We start from the raw sequence: 18,384 nt of genomic DNA, 5'->3' as shown, positions 1-18,384 counted from the left end.
ACCTTAGTTGAGTCAATGCATAAGGGTCAGTTCATGAACCAGACTCCCAACCAAGCGTATGATTTCCTCGTAGAGTTAGCTGAGAGTGCTCAAAATTGGAGCACTAACCAAGAAGAATTTGATAGAGACGATCCGGTAAAAGACAGGCATGTATGAGATGAAGGCAGACCCTGATCTCAAAAATGTCATGTGTAGTCTAGTAAGTGGGATGAATAATCTCACGAAGAAGTTAGATGCCTTTGCCATCTCAGCATCCAAACCTCACCTAGACCCTCGTACAATTTCGCAAGTGACTGTCGAACCGAGTTCTTTGTGTGTCATATGCGACGGCAACGACCATTTGGTGATGTTGTCCACCTTGCCTCAAATCAAAGCTGAACAAGCAAATGCGATTAATGGCTATAGTACTTTTAGGAAGCCAACTCCAAACTCTTTTAGCCAAACGTATCACCCAGATAATAGGTTCCATCCTAATTTCTCATACAGACAGAATGAACCTATTCAATCTAGTGGTCCGTCAGGTTACAATAGGAGTTTTCCTAGGCAATCTGGTTCTTCCACAAACCAAGCTATTGTTCCTCAAGTCCCTTATCAACCCCAACAATCTACCGATTGCAGAGCCATCATACCAGATCCCATGACCAATTACCAGCAGCCTGCCCAACAACAGTCGTCTTTAAAATCTATGATTGCCGAGTTGATGAGGCAGCAACAGCAGTTCATCCAAACTCAACAGCAAACCCATCAAAATCAAACTCAGATTAACCAGGTCACTGCACAATCCATAGCTAAGATGGAAGTTCAGTTGGGGCAGTTAGCTCTTTCCTTGAGTGGGAGAGAGAAAGGTCAATTTCCTAGTCAGACTATCCCTAATCCTAGAGGTCAACCTTTGATTCCAAACGGATCAAAAGGTCAATACGAAGTAGGAAGCCATTCTGGAGCTCCACAAGACTCAGTCCAAGCTATCCACACCTTGCGTTCAGGAAAGAAGGTAGACAACAAGGTCCAACCTATTGAAACAGGAGAAAAGGTCTTAGAAAAGGACAAAGTTCAAAAAGAAGCCATAGAGTCTCCTACAAAGAAGAAGAAAGATTTGGAAAATCCTCCTATCATTTTGCCAATTCCAAAAGCTCCATTTCCCCATCGCCTTAGAGATTCTAAAAAGGGTAAGCAGTTTGAGGGTGTCTTAGAAGTCTTCCAAAATGTGCATATCAATATCCCATTCCTAGATGCCATTAAGCAGATACCTTCTTATGCGAAATTCTTAAAGGATTTGACCACAGCTAAAAGGAAAACACCATTCCCTCGGGAAGCTATTATGGCAGCCCAAGCTTCGTCACTCATCCAACAAACGATTGCACCAAAATTTAAGGATCCTGGATGTCCGACAATTTCTATTCATATTGGAAATCAAGTGGTCGAAAAATGTCTCTTAGACTTAGGGGCCAGTGTGAACCTTTTACCATACTCGGTTTATAAACAATTAGGTTTGGGGGTTTTGAAACCCACAGATATCACGTTGAGTCTAGCTGATAGGTCCATAAAAATTCCAAAGGGTATAGTTGAGGACGTGATAGTTAAAGTCAAAGATTTCTATTTTCCTGTTGACTTTGTTGTCTTAGACACAGAGCCAGTCATCAATTCGAACAGTCATATTCCTATCATCTTAGGACGTCCATTCTTAGCCACGTCTGACGCAGTCATTCGTTGTAGAAACGGAATTATGACTTTAGCATTTGGGGATATGAAAGTGAAACTGAACGTCTTCCACAATTTCCAAGGAATTGATGTAAATGATGGTATGGAGGAAGTGAACATGATAGATACGCTAGTCAATCAAACGTATCAAGAATTAGGGTACTCTGATCCCCTAACGAAATGTTTGGCTCACTTTGGCCTTGACTTGGACGTAGAAGAGTCTATAAGCGAAGTCAATGCTTTGCTTGAATCCGTTCCACTCTTAGATTCTGTGCGGTGGCACGCAAAAGCTGAAAGTCTTCCTGTACGCACATCCAATCTTGTTCCTTCTCATGTCGAGCCTCCAAAATTGGAACTCAAGTCTCTTCTAGAGACCTTGAGATATGCATTTCTTGGCAAGAATCAAATCTTGCCTGTGATCATTTCCTCTCACCTCAATGAAGTCCAAGAGGGAAAGTTGTTAGGAGTATTAAGGGAACATCAAGAAGCTATTGGTTGGAGCATAGCTGACATCAAGGGATTAGTCCATCTGTGGTGATGCACCACATTCGTTTAGAGGATTTTGCTAAACCTTCCTTAGAACCTCAGAGACGACTAAATCCTGTCATGAAAGACGTGGTTCGGATGGAAGTGATGAAATTGCTAGATGCGGGTATTATCTATCCTATCTCTGACAGTCGTTGGGTGAGTCCTATACAAGTAGTTCCTAAGAAATCTGGTATCACTGTGGTAGTGAACCAAGACAATGAATTAATCCCCACTCGAGTCCAAAATGGATGGAGAGTGTGTATTGACTATAGGAAACTCAACTCGATGACTCCTAAGGATCATTTCCCCTCACCTTTCATTGATCAAATGTTAGAGCGTCTGGCAGGACATTCTTACTATTGCTTCTTAGATGGTTATTCCGGGTACAACCAGATACCTGTTGCTCCAATCGATCAAGAGAAAACAACGTTCACCTGTCCCTTTGGAACTTTCGCGTATCGTCGCATGCCTTTTGGATTATGCAATGCACCCGCTACTTTTCAACGGTGCATGATGAGTATATTTTCCGACATGCTAGAAAGATATCTCGAAGTGTTCATGGACGATTTTTCAATTTTCGGACCAAGTTTTGAGGAATGTCTCGATTACTTGACTTTGGTCCTTCAACGTTGCAAAGAGGTCAATCTAGTCCTCAATTGGGAAAAATACTATTTCATGGTAACATCGGGGATTGTGTTAGGGCACATTGTTTCTTCTAAAGGGATTGAGGTAGATAAGGCAAAGGTAGGTCTAATTGAAAAATTACCACCTCCTAGAACGGTCAAAGAAATTAGGTCATTCCTAGGCCATGCGGGTTTTTTCGTAGATTCATTAAAGATTTCGAGAAAATCTCGAAGCCTTTATGTGAGCTATTGGGAAAGGATGTTCCTTTCGACTTTTCAGAGTCATGTCTCTCTGCGTTCAACAAGCTCAAGTCCGAGTTAACCTCGGCACCCATTATTCAACCTCCAAACTGGAGCATTCCATTCGAAGTTATGTGCGACGCTTCAGATTATGCAATAGGCGCTGTTTTGGGTCAGCGAATTGAAAAACAACCTCATGTTATCCAATATGCTAGTAAAACCCTAAACGATGCTCAGCTTAATTACTCTACAACAGAGAAGGAAATGCTAGCAGTGGTCTATGCCATTGAAAAATTCCGCCCCTACCTCATAGGATCTAAAGTCGTGATCTACACAGACCACGCAGCATTGAAGTACCTTCTATCAAAGAAAGATGCTAAAGCAAGGTATAATCCGTTGGATTCTACTTCTACAAGAGTTTGATCTCGAGATCCGAGACAAAAAAGGGGCAGAAAATGTCGTAGCTGATCACTTGTCTAGGATAGTTAACAAGCCATCCGAGGAATCCTTACCCATCTCTGAATCCTTTCCTGATGAGCAACTTATGCAAATCTCTCAAGCCAATGCTCCATGGTATGCGGACATTGTCAACTACCTAGTTACAGGTCAATTCCCAGTCAAAATGACTAGTCAAGAGAAACTTCGTCTTCTGTCAAAAACAAAATGGTATTTCTGGGATGAACCATACTTATTTAAGTATTGTCCCGATCAAATCATTAGACGTTGTATTTCAACCTATGAGCAAGTCAGTATCCTAGAGTTTTGCCATAATCATGCCTGCGGAGGGCACTTCAGTGGTAAGAAGACCGCCATGAAAATCTTACAATGCGGTTTTTTTCTGGCCTAGTATTTTTCGTGATGCCCACGAGTTTAGCAAATCTTGTGATAGATGTCAAAGATTAGGAAAAATCTCTAAGAGAAATGAAATGCCTCAAAATCCTATACTGATCATCGAAATTTTTGACGTGTGGGGTATAGACTTCATGGGACCTTTTCCTATCTCCCAGGGTTATCAATACATCCTAGTTGCCGTTGACTATGTGTCAAAATGGGTCGAAGCTGTGGCATGTAGAACTAACGATCACAAGGTTGTGATAAAATTCATCAAGGAGACGATTTTTTCAAGATTTGGTACTCCGCGAGCTATCATAAGTGATGGTGGCTCGCATTTTTGCAACAAGATCTTTGCTGCGTTGATGAAGAAATACCTCATAACGCATAAGGTTGCCACACCTTACCACCCACAAACAAGTGGACAAGTGGAGATTTCTAACAGGGAAATAAAGACTATCTTAGAAAAAACAGTCAATCCTTCAAGGAAAGATTGGTCTTTGAGATTGAGTGATTCACTCTGGGCCTATAGGACTGCATTCAAGACACCCATAGGGATGTCTCCCTACCGGTTAGTTTTTGGCAAGGCCTGCCATCTCCCTGTAGAACTAGAACATCGTGCATATTGGGCGATCAAACGCCTCAACTTTGATTTTGATAAAGCGCGGTGAGAAGCGAAAGTTACAACTAGACGAGTTAGAAGAGATTAGAAATGACTCGTATGATTGTGCCAAAAGGTACAAAGAGCGTACCAAATTCTTTCACGATAGGCACATTCTTAGGAGGAATTTCATTCCTAATCAAAAAGTTTTGTTGTATGATAATAGACTCCACCTTTTTCCTGGAAAACTTAAGTCTCGATGGACTGGCCCATATATTATCCAAACAGTTTACCCCCATGGTGCTGTTGAAGTCCTTAATCCTAAGGACGGATCCACTTTCAAAGTGAATGGCCAACGTCTCAAACCGTTTCTCGAGTATGTTCCGCAGGAGGAAGTTCTTTTTCTCGATGATCCCGTCTATCAAAATTAACTATGTTTTCGTCTAGCTAAAGACGTTAAACTTAGCGCTTCTGGGAGGCAATCCATGCACTTCAAGGGACATTGTGTTAAATATCAACAGGACTATAAGGTCTTTCTCAGGTGCTATCTAACCCACTTCATTTCATTTTGTCAATTTCAATTTTACCTTTGCATGTATTTGTTGAAATATTGAGGACAATATAATGTTTAAGTTTGGGGGTGTATGGGTTGGATTTCCACTTATTATTTTCTTCTTCTTTTAAAAAAAAAAAAAAAAAAAATTGAAAAATATTTGGTTGGCAACTTTGTTGTATTTTTCTCAAAGTCTTAGCTTGTATCTTTTAAGCACTTAGTGAAAATATTTAATCAGTCTTTCATTGGAAGCTATGATCTGGAGTCCCCATTTATGTTTCTCTTAGGCAAAAATTAGAGCAAAGTTATCTTTTGGTTTATAGTCACTTCTAATAAGGTTACCAAGAGTCTAGATTGTATTAAAAGAGCTTGTTACCTTCTTTCTACCTAGAGTTTAAGGAAAAACTAGGTTTGATGAACTTTGACTTCCTTGTTCAATTGGTTGGTTGATTAGAAGAAAAACAGAACTGGATTGTATACACCTTGTACAGCAACCATTGAATTAGACTGGGTACCTTGAAAAGGGCTGCCTACTTTTCTTAGAAAAATAGTGAAGAGTATAGAAAAATAAAAAAATAAAAATAAAAAAAAAAAAGAGAAAAAGTTAAAGATCCAAAAGTTTATGTAAAGTTTTAGTAGGGTGAAAGCCATCAAGTGTAAAAATGTGAGTATACTGGAATATCACAGATAAAGCCCCTTAGAGGTATTAAAGTGAATATCCACACTTCTCACTACCCCAGACAGGATGCTAAGTTTAGAATTAAACCCTAAGTTACTCCAGTTATTCTTGAGTAGTTAGAAGGTTGAAACTCTCATTTTGAGAAATCGAATCTCTTAAATTTCTAAGTTAGAATCACTATCGCTCAAAGGTCAATTTAAGTCTAAGTTTTGTCGTAGAGAAATAAGGGTTGGGACTCTATACCAAGCAGTACTTCTAATTGATTGACAAAATAAAATAAAAAGACTTGTGCTTTTCAATATAAGTTTTGATTTTGACTATTTTTACTTCAAAGTTGTTTTCAAATTTTGTGGGTATATTTTCTGCAAACCCTCACGAGTCAAACTCGTCCACTAGGGGTAACCTAGCGGTTCAAGGGCTTGCTGCATTCGCTAAATGCAGTCGAGGTGCCTGCGAAAGTGGCAGTTTTATTTTCTAGGGACTAGAAAAAGGTAAGTTTGGGGTGTGATGAGTGTCTCCAAACACTCAATTATACGCACATTTTCTGGATATTTATCTTGATTTTTGTACCTATTTCTCTATATTAAGATAATAATCATGATAAGCCTCAAACCACCACGTTGCATGTTAATTAGGCTTAATTATATATAAATAAATTCATTTACTAGATAAATCTAATTACGTGTGTTTCTTGTGCAGAAAATCAACAATTTGGAATCAAAATCTCAAGGCAAAAGCATTTGGGCCCACTTTGGAATGCCCTAACACTTTGGAATGCCCTAATCCTTAACTCATATTCTCCTCTTTTGTCTTTTTGTGCAAAGAAAAGTGGAGGCTACTTTTAGACTCTTCTACACACATTTTTCTCTATAAATAGAGCCTTCATTTCTAGAGAAAGGGTCCCATCTTGGTTCTCTTATCCAAGACTCCTTTAATCTAAGGCTCTTTGCCTATTCTCTTATTTTTTGTATTTTCATTTTCTAGTTATTTTCTTTTGGTTAACTAGTCTTGTAAGAAGTAGAAGAAGAAGAAGTTGTAATTTTCTCCATGAAATGAAGAAAAGTTCTTTCATCTCTTGTCTTCCCTCTCTTGCAATGACATTAGGCTAAGTTCCCCTCCATTGGAGAGTGGAAAAGCCTAGAGCAAGTTCTTGTGTTATTTCTAATTTTATGCCTTTCTTTTATTTAAAATGCTTATGAATTCTCTTTAAGTTTCTTGCACATTTTATTCTTAATATAGATACTTTATGCTTAGATTAGATCAAGATAAAGTATGCTTAAATTAGATAATTTGTAGTAAGAAGTTCTCAAGAAATTCTACTTTGTTTTTGTTCCTTTATTTCATTTTAATTGCAAAACTTTCCGATCTAAGGAGCTAACACCAAGCCCTTATGATTGAGTTATAAAAAGGCTAGAGACTAGAAATTGCTCATTAACATGTTTTAGGTAGATCCACCTCCAATGGTGTTTTAATTCATAAGTTTACTTGTTTTTAATTTCATTTACTTTAGTTTATTTTCTAGCAATTTTACATCTTCTTATAAGTTCAAAAATACAAAGAAAAACAGTTTTAATTCCTTTTAGTTAATTTGAATTTTATCTTCTTAGCTTAGCTCTATTCCTCCTTTCTCTTGGGTTCGATCCCCTACTTGCCCCACAAGTAAGGTAAAATTAAGATTATTATTAACTCCGGTGAGAAGAACAATGATAGTCTCATCAGGCATCGTTAGAAGAAGAAAAGAAAAATCCGCTAGGTTGAAAACCTGGAAAGGCAACCTAAGTAAAAAATTTGGGCATTATCAAATGGGAGGAAATGTCCCATCAAGAAGAAAAATTCATAAGGAAGCTTGTATAGAAACTAGAAAATGCAGAACCATTCAAGCCACAACATTCGTTTTTCAGCCAAGAGCTTACATCCAACGAAGACAATGTTCAAGTCGAAAAAATCAGATCTTGAACATTGTAGGATCTTCAAAAGTATGTTTACTTGTTCAAGTGTTCGCTAATGAAAAATGTAGAATCATTAACCACTTTGAAGAGAAAGATTTTCTATTCTAATATTTATCAAGAATTTTTTTAAGTCCAACTTAAGTATTTTTCAAAAGAAATTCAAAAGAAAATGATCAATCCTTTATTGCACATATGATAATCTTAAGAATCTTAAATTTAAGGGAATGTCAGTTCTTCTATCTGTCATACATTAAAGTTCATATTTTTCAAGCGTAATCTATTCCATCAGTCTTGTAGTCAAGTTCCAATTAAAGCCAACCTTGAAACTAGGGGCATTTTTGAAAGTCATTTAATTCCAAAGTTTTGTTCCTAATCACATGATAAAAATGAAAATCTTACTTAAAAATTCGATGAAGTCCAATGATAATTATGAATCTAGATGCATGATAAGTTAATAAAGGCCCGATCTTTCAAACTTTGAGCTCGATTTTGAATCATAGAATAAATTAATAGGATTGTTTAAGTTCCTATAAATCTAAGTCCAAGAAACATGGCTTAGTAAGTGCGAGTCATAGAAATGAGACTCCAATTTTTTGAATTATAAAATGAGTAGGTTTTTTGAAGTGCCTACAAACTTAAGTTTGAGTCCGAGAAACGAGACTCCAACTTTTTGAATCATAGAATGAGTACACTTTTTGAAGTGCCTATAAACCTAAGTTCGAGACTGAGAAATAAGACTCCAACTTTTTGAACCATAAAATGAGTAGGTTTTTTGAAGTGCCTACAAACCTAAGTTCGAGTCCGAGAAACGGGATTCCAACTTTTTGAATCATAGAATGAGTAGGCTTTTTGAAGTACCTACAAACCTAAGTTCGAGTCCGAGAAACGAGACTCCAACTTTTTGAATCATAGAATGAGTAGGTTTTTTGAAGTGCCTACAAACCTAGGTTCAAGTCCGAGAAGCGAGACTCCAACTTTTTGAATCATAGAATGAATATGTTTTTTGAAGTGCCTATAAACCTTAGTTCGAGTCCGAGAAACGAGACTTCAATTTTAATAGGATTGTTTAAAGTTCCTGTAAACCTTAGTCAAAGTCCGAGAAACGAGACTCCAACTTTGTTTGAATTATAAAATGAATTAACAGGATTATTTAAGTTTCTTAGCCTGAGAAGCGTGACTACAATAGGATCGAGTCCGATAAACGAGACTCAAACTTTTTCGAACTCTAAAAAAGAATTTCAAATAGGATTTAATGAAGTTCCTACAATGTTATGACTCCAATTACCTCATTATTCAACCTCGCCATGATTGCTTTCGTTGCATAAGCACATTTCAATTTTGAATCATTATTGTCAGTGAGAGAAGATCTCTTCTCTAGGACCTGACACATTTTTACTCAGTAAGCATCACACCATTGCACACACATGCACTTTTGCATTAGTCAAGAAGAAGATCTGATATCGTCAGTGAGAGTTCAAACTCGAGGACCTGACAAACTTGTTCAAGGAGAGTTTACCCACAAGGATTCGAACGTCCCGACGAATTGCTAAATCAGACTACAAAATGAACTGTCACTAGCTTTGGCATTCAGATATCGCACTATCTACCAAAATAGATTTGTTATCTAGTCTATTTCAACCCTCTGCCAAAGAAGGGCATATGTAGACTCCCTATTTTTGCATCCGCCTGATTAATCAACTCGTCAACCCGGTCGCAACGGTTCCCAATGATGGATGTTTATTTCAATGCTTTATTTTGTTACTAGATATGTTTCAGAAATTCGGATGAGGTATCTCGAACTGACAAAACTGTAGAAACCGCGCTACGATAGAAAAATATAACCCTAAAAGTTTAGAAATCATCATTTTTCAGATAAAAATAAGCTTCACGATAAAAATCACTAAAAATAACCAAATTACCAAAATTCTCCTAACCTTAAAATATCCCTAGAGCCTACGTGACGCTTAGGAAAACCCATTCAAACACATAAAACAACAAATCGAAACCAAATAAATCATTTCGCCAATTTTTATAGAATTCGATAAAATTATGAAAATGCCCCTCATAAAGTTCATGACCATTCCACACAAAAATTTCATAAATGACACAACCAATATTTCCATTGAATTCCTTTGAAAAATCGATTCTAAAACATCCTAGAACATAAAAAATCGACTTGAAATACAAAAAATTCTCTCAGAGGGCAAAACGATAATTTTACAATTTTTTAATTAAAAATTTTGAAATTAATAAATAAAACATTAAATAATTAAAATGAAAAATTAGTAAAATTAATTTAAAAATTTGAACCAAAAAAATCGATCAATCAGGCTCTCAGGTAAAATTGTTGATGGTTGTCAAGATATTTATTCAAGGACCCCTCCATTTAGGGGTCCAAAGAATTAAAGATATAATAGAGGGGGGTTCTCCAAAAAATTAAAGTCAATCATGTAAGACTAAAGTCAAGATATTAAAGTCAATCAAGTAAGACTAAAGTCCAAATTAAAGTCAATTAAGTAAGACTAAAGTCAAGATATTAAAAGTCAACCAAGTAAGACTAAAGTCAAAATCTTAAAGTCAATCAAATAAGATCAAAAGTTAAAATCCTAATAGAATTCTAATTAAATAATAATTTTATTTAACAATCCGAATTAAATAATAACTCTATTTAATAAAGTTTTAACTAAAATATAACTCTACCTAAAATAATTATAATTAAAATATAACTCTAACTAAAAGAATTATAATTAAACACTATTTCTATCTATACAAACACTTAAAAAATCTATAAATAGGAGCCTCCACACCCTATTTTCGTATCAAATAATAAACCCTAAGAGAAGTAGGTCAAAAAGCTTCCCTAACCTCCCATAAATCCTAATTTTGAACTCCTGACTCCTTACCTAACACCCATACCTCAACTTTAGCTCGAAAAACACCTAGAAGCCCTTCAAAAACACCAAGAAATCCATAAAAAAATTCGAAGAATCCAGATCTAAGAAAGATATACCTTACCTCGGAGATCAGAAATCAAATCCGGAGGTAAAATGAAGCAAGGAGTACTGTACAAGGAGTTACTTAATCAGATCTGAGGGAACATGTAGACACCCCATTTTTGCATCCACCTGATTAATCAACTCGTCAACCCGATCGCAATGATTCCCAATGATGGGTGTGTATTCCATTGCTTTATTTTGTTACCCGATATGTTTCAGAAATCCGGATGAGGTATCTTGAATTGATAAAACCTTAGAAATCACGCTACGCTAGGAAAATACGACCTCAGAAACATAGAAATCATCATCTTGCAGACAAAAAGAAGCTTCACGATAAAAATCACTAAAAATTGATCAAATTACCAAAATACCCCTAATCTCAAAACAACGTTAGAGCCTACGCTACGCTTAGGAAAACCCATTCGAACATATAAAATGAAAAATCGGAATCAAATAAATCATTTCACCAATTTTAACAGAATTTGACAAAATTACTAAAATGCCCCTCATAAAGTTCACAATCATTTCACATAAATTTTTTTATAAATGACACAAACCAACATTCTCATTGAATTCCTTACAAAAAACCGATTCTAAAACATCCTAGAACATTAAAAACCGACTTGAAACGTGAAAAGTCCTCTCCGGGGGCAAAACGGTAATTTCACAATTTTCATAATTAAAAAATTCGAAATTAATAAATAAAATATTAAATAATTAAAGTGAAACATTGATGAAATTAATTTAAAATTTTGAACCTAAAAAATCGATCAATCAGACTTTCGGTAAAATTGTTGAGGGTTCGTGGGATATTTCTTTAAGGACCCCTCCATTTGGGGGTCCAAAGAATTAAAGAAATAATGGAAGGGGGTTCTCCAAAAATTAAAAGTAAATCAAGCAAGACTGGAGTCAAGGTATTAAAGTCAATTAAGCAAAACTGAAGTCAAAATTAAAGTCAATCAAGCATGACTGAAGTCAAGATATTAAAAGTCAATCAATTAAGACTAAAGTCAAAATATTAAAAGTCAATCAAATAAGACCAAAAGTCATAATAGAACTCTAATTAAATAATAACTCTATCTAATAGAGTTCTAACTTAAAAACAATTCTACCTAAAACAATTTTAATTAAAACACAATTCTACCTAAAACAATTAATTAAAACACAATTCTACCTAAAATAAGTCTAACTAAAACACAACTCTAATTAAACACTAACTCTATCCAAATCAACCCCTAAAAACATCTATAAATAGAGGTGCTCACACCCTATTTTCGTATCAAATCATAAACCCTAAGAGAAGTAGGTCTAGAAGCTCCCCTAGCCTCCCATAAACCCTAGTTTTGGAGCCCCAACTCCTTACCTAACATCCCCCTTCAATTTTAGTCTAGAAAACCCCTAAAATCCCTCCAAAAACACCCCTAAATCCGCAACAAACTTGAAGAGTTCAGATTCAGAAACAAAGAGATACCTTGATCTAAGAGATCCGAAGTCAAATCCGGAGACAGAACGAAGCAAGGGAGTACAGTACAAGGAATTTTTTTTTGTCAGATTTGAGGGAGGAAAATCCTTGCTATCGGAAAGGTATGTATTTTTTTATATTTATTTTTATCTAGGTTTTAGCAATGTAATTTACTTGGGAAGTTAGTAGAGACCGGCTTTGACCGGGCGGGGTTGGTGCCTAACACCTTCCAACCCCGTAACTTGATCCCCGAATTCAGATTTTTTATGGTAGATTAGTTCTTTTTATCCATGTTAGAGTCAGTTTGGTTCCTAGACCACAATAACTAGGTGGCGACTCCCAAACCTCAAGGGTCAAAAGCGGATCCGCGCACCCCGCGGATCGAGGGCGCTTTCAGAACAAGACTGTTGTCTTAAGAAAGATATCTATTTCTTATTATTTTTTTTATTACTTAGGTCTTTTGGCAATGTAATTTATTTGAGAATTAGTAGAGACCGACATTTGCCGGGCGGGGTTGGTGCCTAACACCTTTCAACCTCGTAACGTGATCCCCGGACCATTTTTTTTCTTTCTTAGATTAGTAGTATTTGCATTTTTAGAGTTAGTATTTGATTCCTAGACCGTAATACTAGGTGGCGACTCCCAAACCTCGAAAGTCAAAAGCGGATCCGCACACCCCACGGATCGAAGGCGCTTTCAATACCCGATGCACCCAAGATGTACGTGCTAAAAGGTGACGAGCTGATCCCTTATCATGTTAAGCGATACTCGTAGCTACTTTTCCAGCCAAAACCTTAGGAATTAGTATTTTTCTTTAGTATTTTTTTTATTGATTTTTAGGATTCTGTTTTAGCAAATTAAGATTTACTTAATTAGTGTTTATGTCATTTTATGATTGTTTTCTTAGTAATTTAAGATTTTTTTTGACTCAAGGGTAATTTGGAAAATTTTCATCAATCCTAAAATTAAATAATAATCCCTTATCTCTTACTCTTCTTCTCCATCTCCATTTTCAAATTCATCCAAAACCATAGCCATCAAGAATCCATTTTGTAGATATTCTTCCTCAACCGTGTTTGTGCAAATCTGAAGTGATTAACATAGTCAACATCAAATTGCGACGAACTCATAGTTACTGCGTTTGCAGAATCATCACATTCACTGCGTTGCATTTAGTATTCACTATGTCGCAATCTTCTGATCGCCAATCAACATTAGATTTTTAACAGTCAATCATTTTTCCCTCTTGATTGTAGTGGTGCCCATGAGTTCTTTCAAACGAACAATTTTTTAGGAGTATTTTTGGCCTTTTCTTTCAAGGCTTCTGTAACACCCCAGATTTTCAACTCATATCTCGAGGAAAGTAAATGGTGAGATTTGGAGGGAAATATCGTATGAGAGACTTAGAGTAATATACCCGAATATTACTATGATTAATTTCAAGGAAAAATCGACTTCGCCATTAGATTCAAAAGGATCGGAATATATACATTAGCCTATAAGCTAGTTCGAATTCGAGTTCGGAGGAAAAAGTTATAAAATCCTCGAATTTCGCGTTAGGGGGGACCCAAAATAGAAAATTTTCGTTAGAGGGAGAATCAAGAAAATTTGACCACACCATTAGAACCACAACGAAAAATTATTTGAAATGGTATATTCGTTTGTCGCTTTTCGAGTCTGAATAATTAAGTTATGATCGAAACTATAAATGAGGGAAAATGACAAGTATGCCCTTAGTTGTGTTATAAAAGAAAAGTCTGATTTTCTTTTATTTCATTTTTTCTCCTTCTCTAAGAAACCCCAAACGACAGCCACTTTCAATCCAAGGGTTTCGACCCATTGCCATCAAGTTTGTGCGCAAACGAAGCCGAGTTGAACCTTGACGAAGAAGACAAAGTTGTCGGCCACGTCGAGAGCTACAACTTTACCATCTTTACTTACCTATTCTTGTTCATTTTTCCCATCCTCCATCAAAACCAGTCGGGTAGTTCGAGTAAACCTCAACATCTTCCATCCAAGGGCTTCATCGAGTTAGGAGCTAGGTCTATACTTCATTATAGAGGAGAAGGAGAACGTCATTGTCGGATACCTTGCAAACGCTCGCTCATTTCGCATCCAAGTCAGCCCAACCTCGACTCTCGAGCCATCCAACCCTGATTTGTAGTGCTAGCTTGTATCCTTGGCATCCACAACCAAGTAAGGGACTTCCAATTCTTATTGGTAGCTTTAGATTTCTGAAATTTGCATTTAGGGATTTTGTTAAAAATGTGTTGCTTGTTTTAAATCGTAGAAATCTTTATTTGAATTAAAATTCATGCTAAAAATAAGGATTTGATGTGTTTAATCTATGTTTTAAATATTGAATTCATGGGTGGATTGAGGGATTTGAAGAACGGAACAAAGATCCAAAGAAGGGATCGAAAAACCCAAAAATCGCGAATGAGGTTCAGGCTGTAGGTGGGAAGGGTCGGTGCCACCGGCACCTGCCTAAGGCATTCTGTCGGTCCCACCGACAGAATGAAGCTTCTGCCACCGACGAAACCAAACAACGCGAGAAAATTTCATGCTGTCGGTAGGACCGTCGGTCCCACCGACATCTACCGATGACCAATCTATCGGTTCCACCGACAGAATCCTGGTTCTGCCACCGACAGACACAGTTTTCATCAGAACAGTGTTCTGACTTTTGCCTTGACCTCCTCACACCTCATACACTATTTCTCACCCTTCATTTCATTAAGAACATTTAAGTAAATGGCATTTACTTTAAGTTTTTTAATAAAATTAAGGTTTTACCCCCCATTTCGGAACAAAGGGAATGGTTTTAAGATCCAAATCTCAAGGGATCAAAATCCAAAATTTGGTTTCAAGAACAAAACGTAATTTTTGACGTTTTCGGCAAGTTTTCAAAATGAAATAACTTTCGTGTTCCTTTGAATTAGATTACAAAAACTATATGGTGTCGAATCTCATGATAGAGACTTTCATTTCAAAAAATTCGTTTTCCATTTCGAGAACTTTGAAAATTTGAGTTTTCGACACTTAACCAAATTTTCACCAGCTTTCTCTATTTTTAACAGCTTTGGTCCCGAGCATCGCTGGAACCTTGTTTTTGAATAAACTTTGGTGGTTTTCAATGGAAAGACCAAAAGAATGACTTTGAAAGATTGAAAATGGATGGTTGATTTGAAAAGATGAAAAGTGAGAATGTCGAGATAGTGGGAAAATGGAATGAACGGTAAAATGTCAGAATCACACCCAAGGGATGATGTTTGCATTTTACATTGTATGTTGTGTGTAGGTTGGTGAAAGGATATCCAGGTTATTAATGAAAAGGTTGCATGTTTATTTCCGATTATGTTAGCGCGTGCGCTGAGTACTGTTATTTATTTTAGGCCGGGTGGCCACAGTTGCATGGTAGGAACTGGATATTCATTCTCAACCCTGTTCTGTTAATTTCTCTTTTGTTTTAAATGAAAAATTATACATATATGTAACTATTTTGTGAGCTGTTAAAAGGTTTGTGAATGCCTGAAGGGATAGTGTGTCACATCATCCAGAGGGGTGCACTATCCTGGGATGTACGGTAAAGACCACCAAACTCATACGTGGTATGGGACGCGTATGAGAGTGAAGTCACAACTGGAATCCGGGTTCATTCCTTTCTTATCTTTACCAGTGAACGTGTATTGTAAAGGTGGTCGTATACGAGTGGAGTGTCATTTGGGAATCACATGCACGCCTGATAGGCATAGACGAAGATGATTAGTCAGTGATCACTAACAATCTAGTAGTAGTCGAACGTTCTGACACATCGAAAAGAAACCCATTGCTTACGGTCACGTCAAACGGCTAGCCTGAGCAGGATAAATGGTCCCGCAAGCGTGGTAAACACGACCAGCCACAAAATCAGGAACTACAATGTTATTGAGAAATATCATGTCCTGACTGGGAGCGATCCAGTCGTGAATCCCAACTCTTTAATTCCAATACTCCACCATTTGTATTATGTATATGTCGTTATATTTCGAATTGCAAACTGAAAAACATGTCTATTATTTCAATGTTGTCAACATTATTTGCACAAAATGGAAAATGTATAATGAGTACTGATGATTGATGTTATGTGTAATTTTTAAAACTGTTTAGTTGCTCATCCCTGGCTATATGTACCAGTTGATCGTATTTTATCTTGTAAAACCTTGCATGTATTAAAATGTTCAGTATGCTTTATTCGATCATGCTTAGGAAGGGTTATTAGTAGGAATTGGCTGTGGACTTACTGGGTAACCATTGTTACTCACCCTTTCCTTCTTATTTTTTTTAGATTCAGCACTTGCAGCTACAGAGGCAGGCGTAGAGTCAGTAATTAAGGAGTATCTGGTCGATCAGATCGACGATTAGAGTTCATTGCCTGGTGAGCACTAGGGCCACATCCCTTAGTGTTGTTAGTTTCATCCAGGATGTATGTAGTTTTTGGATTGAGAGTTTAGGCCTATGTTAGAGTGAGAGTGTTTTGGGAAGCCTGTATATTGATAAATCTTCTGCACTCTGATCTACTTACATGTTAGATGTAATTAGTTTTCCGCTGTTATTTTTCCTGTATCTACATTTTTATATACAGGTTTTGTTATAAATTGGTTTCTCAGGTTTGAGTTCCGTTGAACGCTAACATATACAGAGGAGCCCATGCTGAAATTTCGAGGTGCCACCTACTACCTTGAGATTTGGTATTAGGATTTGTGTTAGCGTTTGACGGGGCATCACAGCTTCAATAGAACGTGATTTCATGAGACCATCGTCAAACAAGAATGGAACAAATTGCTCTACACCGATTTTGAAGTTTATCGTAAGGAATTAGTGAGAGAATTTTATGTTTTCATTGTTTCAGGCAATCTCATCATTCCTTCGCTTACCATTCTCAATTATAAACAATCGAGACTTTCATTCTCGATTTCAAATTTAAACTTAAATATTTCATATATATATATATATATATATATATTTATTTATTTAGATACTCACCCAATGAAAATATATTTCAAAATAGGGTGTCTTAACAGTTTTTAAAACTAATATTCTAAGAAAATTTCTATGAAAATCAATTTGTTAAACAAATTGATTTTCTAGTTACATTCACCTAAATTCATTTATTTTTATTTCACGATATTTAAATATTAAAGAAAAAATATAAAATGAATTATTCTACAATTCGACGTATGAATTTTAAATTTAAATCATAATAAATTTGAAACTAATTATCAGAATTAAAATAAAATAGATTTCATTGAAAATTATATTACGAATTTGAAATTATAAGTTTCATACCTTTGCAATTAGATTTTATGCGTCCCTACGATATTAAAATGATTTTTCTAGCTAATTTCCTCGGTGATTCGACTAAATAATTTGGTGCCTAAATAGATTTCTAAGTCATGGATATTTTCTTCTTTAGTATCGGATCTTAATTCACACCTCAAACATATTTAAATCTCGATTGAACGCAACGTGCGCAAACCCACTTTTGAACTCACTTGTCTTTGTTTCGATTTCAATCTCACAGGTATAATAAACATTAGTTTGTTTTTAACTTTATAATAGTATAATATTTTATATTTTAATATATAAACGAATACAGTTGTATATCATATTTTCTAACACATTTTTTACTTATAATATATTATAATATTATATTATATAATGTAATATAATAATATTTTATATTTATATTTATATTTATTTTAATAATATTTTACCCCTTTAACATTTCAAAATTTTCAAATCTATCATTTTTATATAAATAATTATAATTAAACCTAATTTTTATAAAATAATTATTTTAATAATATAAAAATAATTAAATATTATTTTTTTTCATATATTTTTCTTTTCTCTGTTATGTCTATTACATTTGAGCAATTTGAATTGTGTATGGATTTTTTAAACTCCTCACTTATTTTTCTCTATTGATCAATACTTTATACCCTAAGTTTTCTTGATAAAATTAATATTTTCATAACTTATCATATTAAACTCGGATTTAAGTATGTTAACAGTTTAAACTATGTTGTTCGATGTTTTTGAATTCAATGGTAATATTCATTTGATAAAAAGAGTTTCTTATAAAATTTTGAATTTTATTTATTTTGACTAAATATTCTAATGCTTCAAAAATAATTATGATAAGGTTCTCTGAATTGTACATTTCATTTAACAAATTTTCC

General features: G+C 35.5%; 1 protein-coding gene across 1 annotated transcript; it reads left to right on the top strand.

Moving 5' to 3' along the window:
- Positions 1-346: 346 nt before the first annotated feature.
- Positions 347-16,815, top strand: LOC147394227 (uncharacterized). The gene is given in 9 exon segments (XM_086453250.1): positions 347-881; positions 912-1,003; positions 1,181-1,330; positions 2,257-3,043; positions 3,046-3,476; positions 3,478-3,834; positions 4,313-4,585; positions 4,587-4,916; positions 16,810-16,815. Coding segments are annotated over 9 exon segments (2,961 nt in total).
- Positions 16,816-18,384: the final 1,569 nt, after the last annotated feature.

The sequence above is a fragment of the Akebia trifoliata genome, chromosome 9 (genome assembly GCF_017979445.1).
Source record: "Akebia trifoliata isolate Shusen 1 chromosome 9, ASM1797944v1, whole genome shotgun sequence".
In the NCBI taxonomy this organism is placed as follows: Eukaryota; Viridiplantae; Streptophyta; class Magnoliopsida; order Ranunculales; family Lardizabalaceae; genus Akebia; species Akebia trifoliata.
This window is presented reverse-complemented; position numbering and strand designations above follow the sequence as displayed.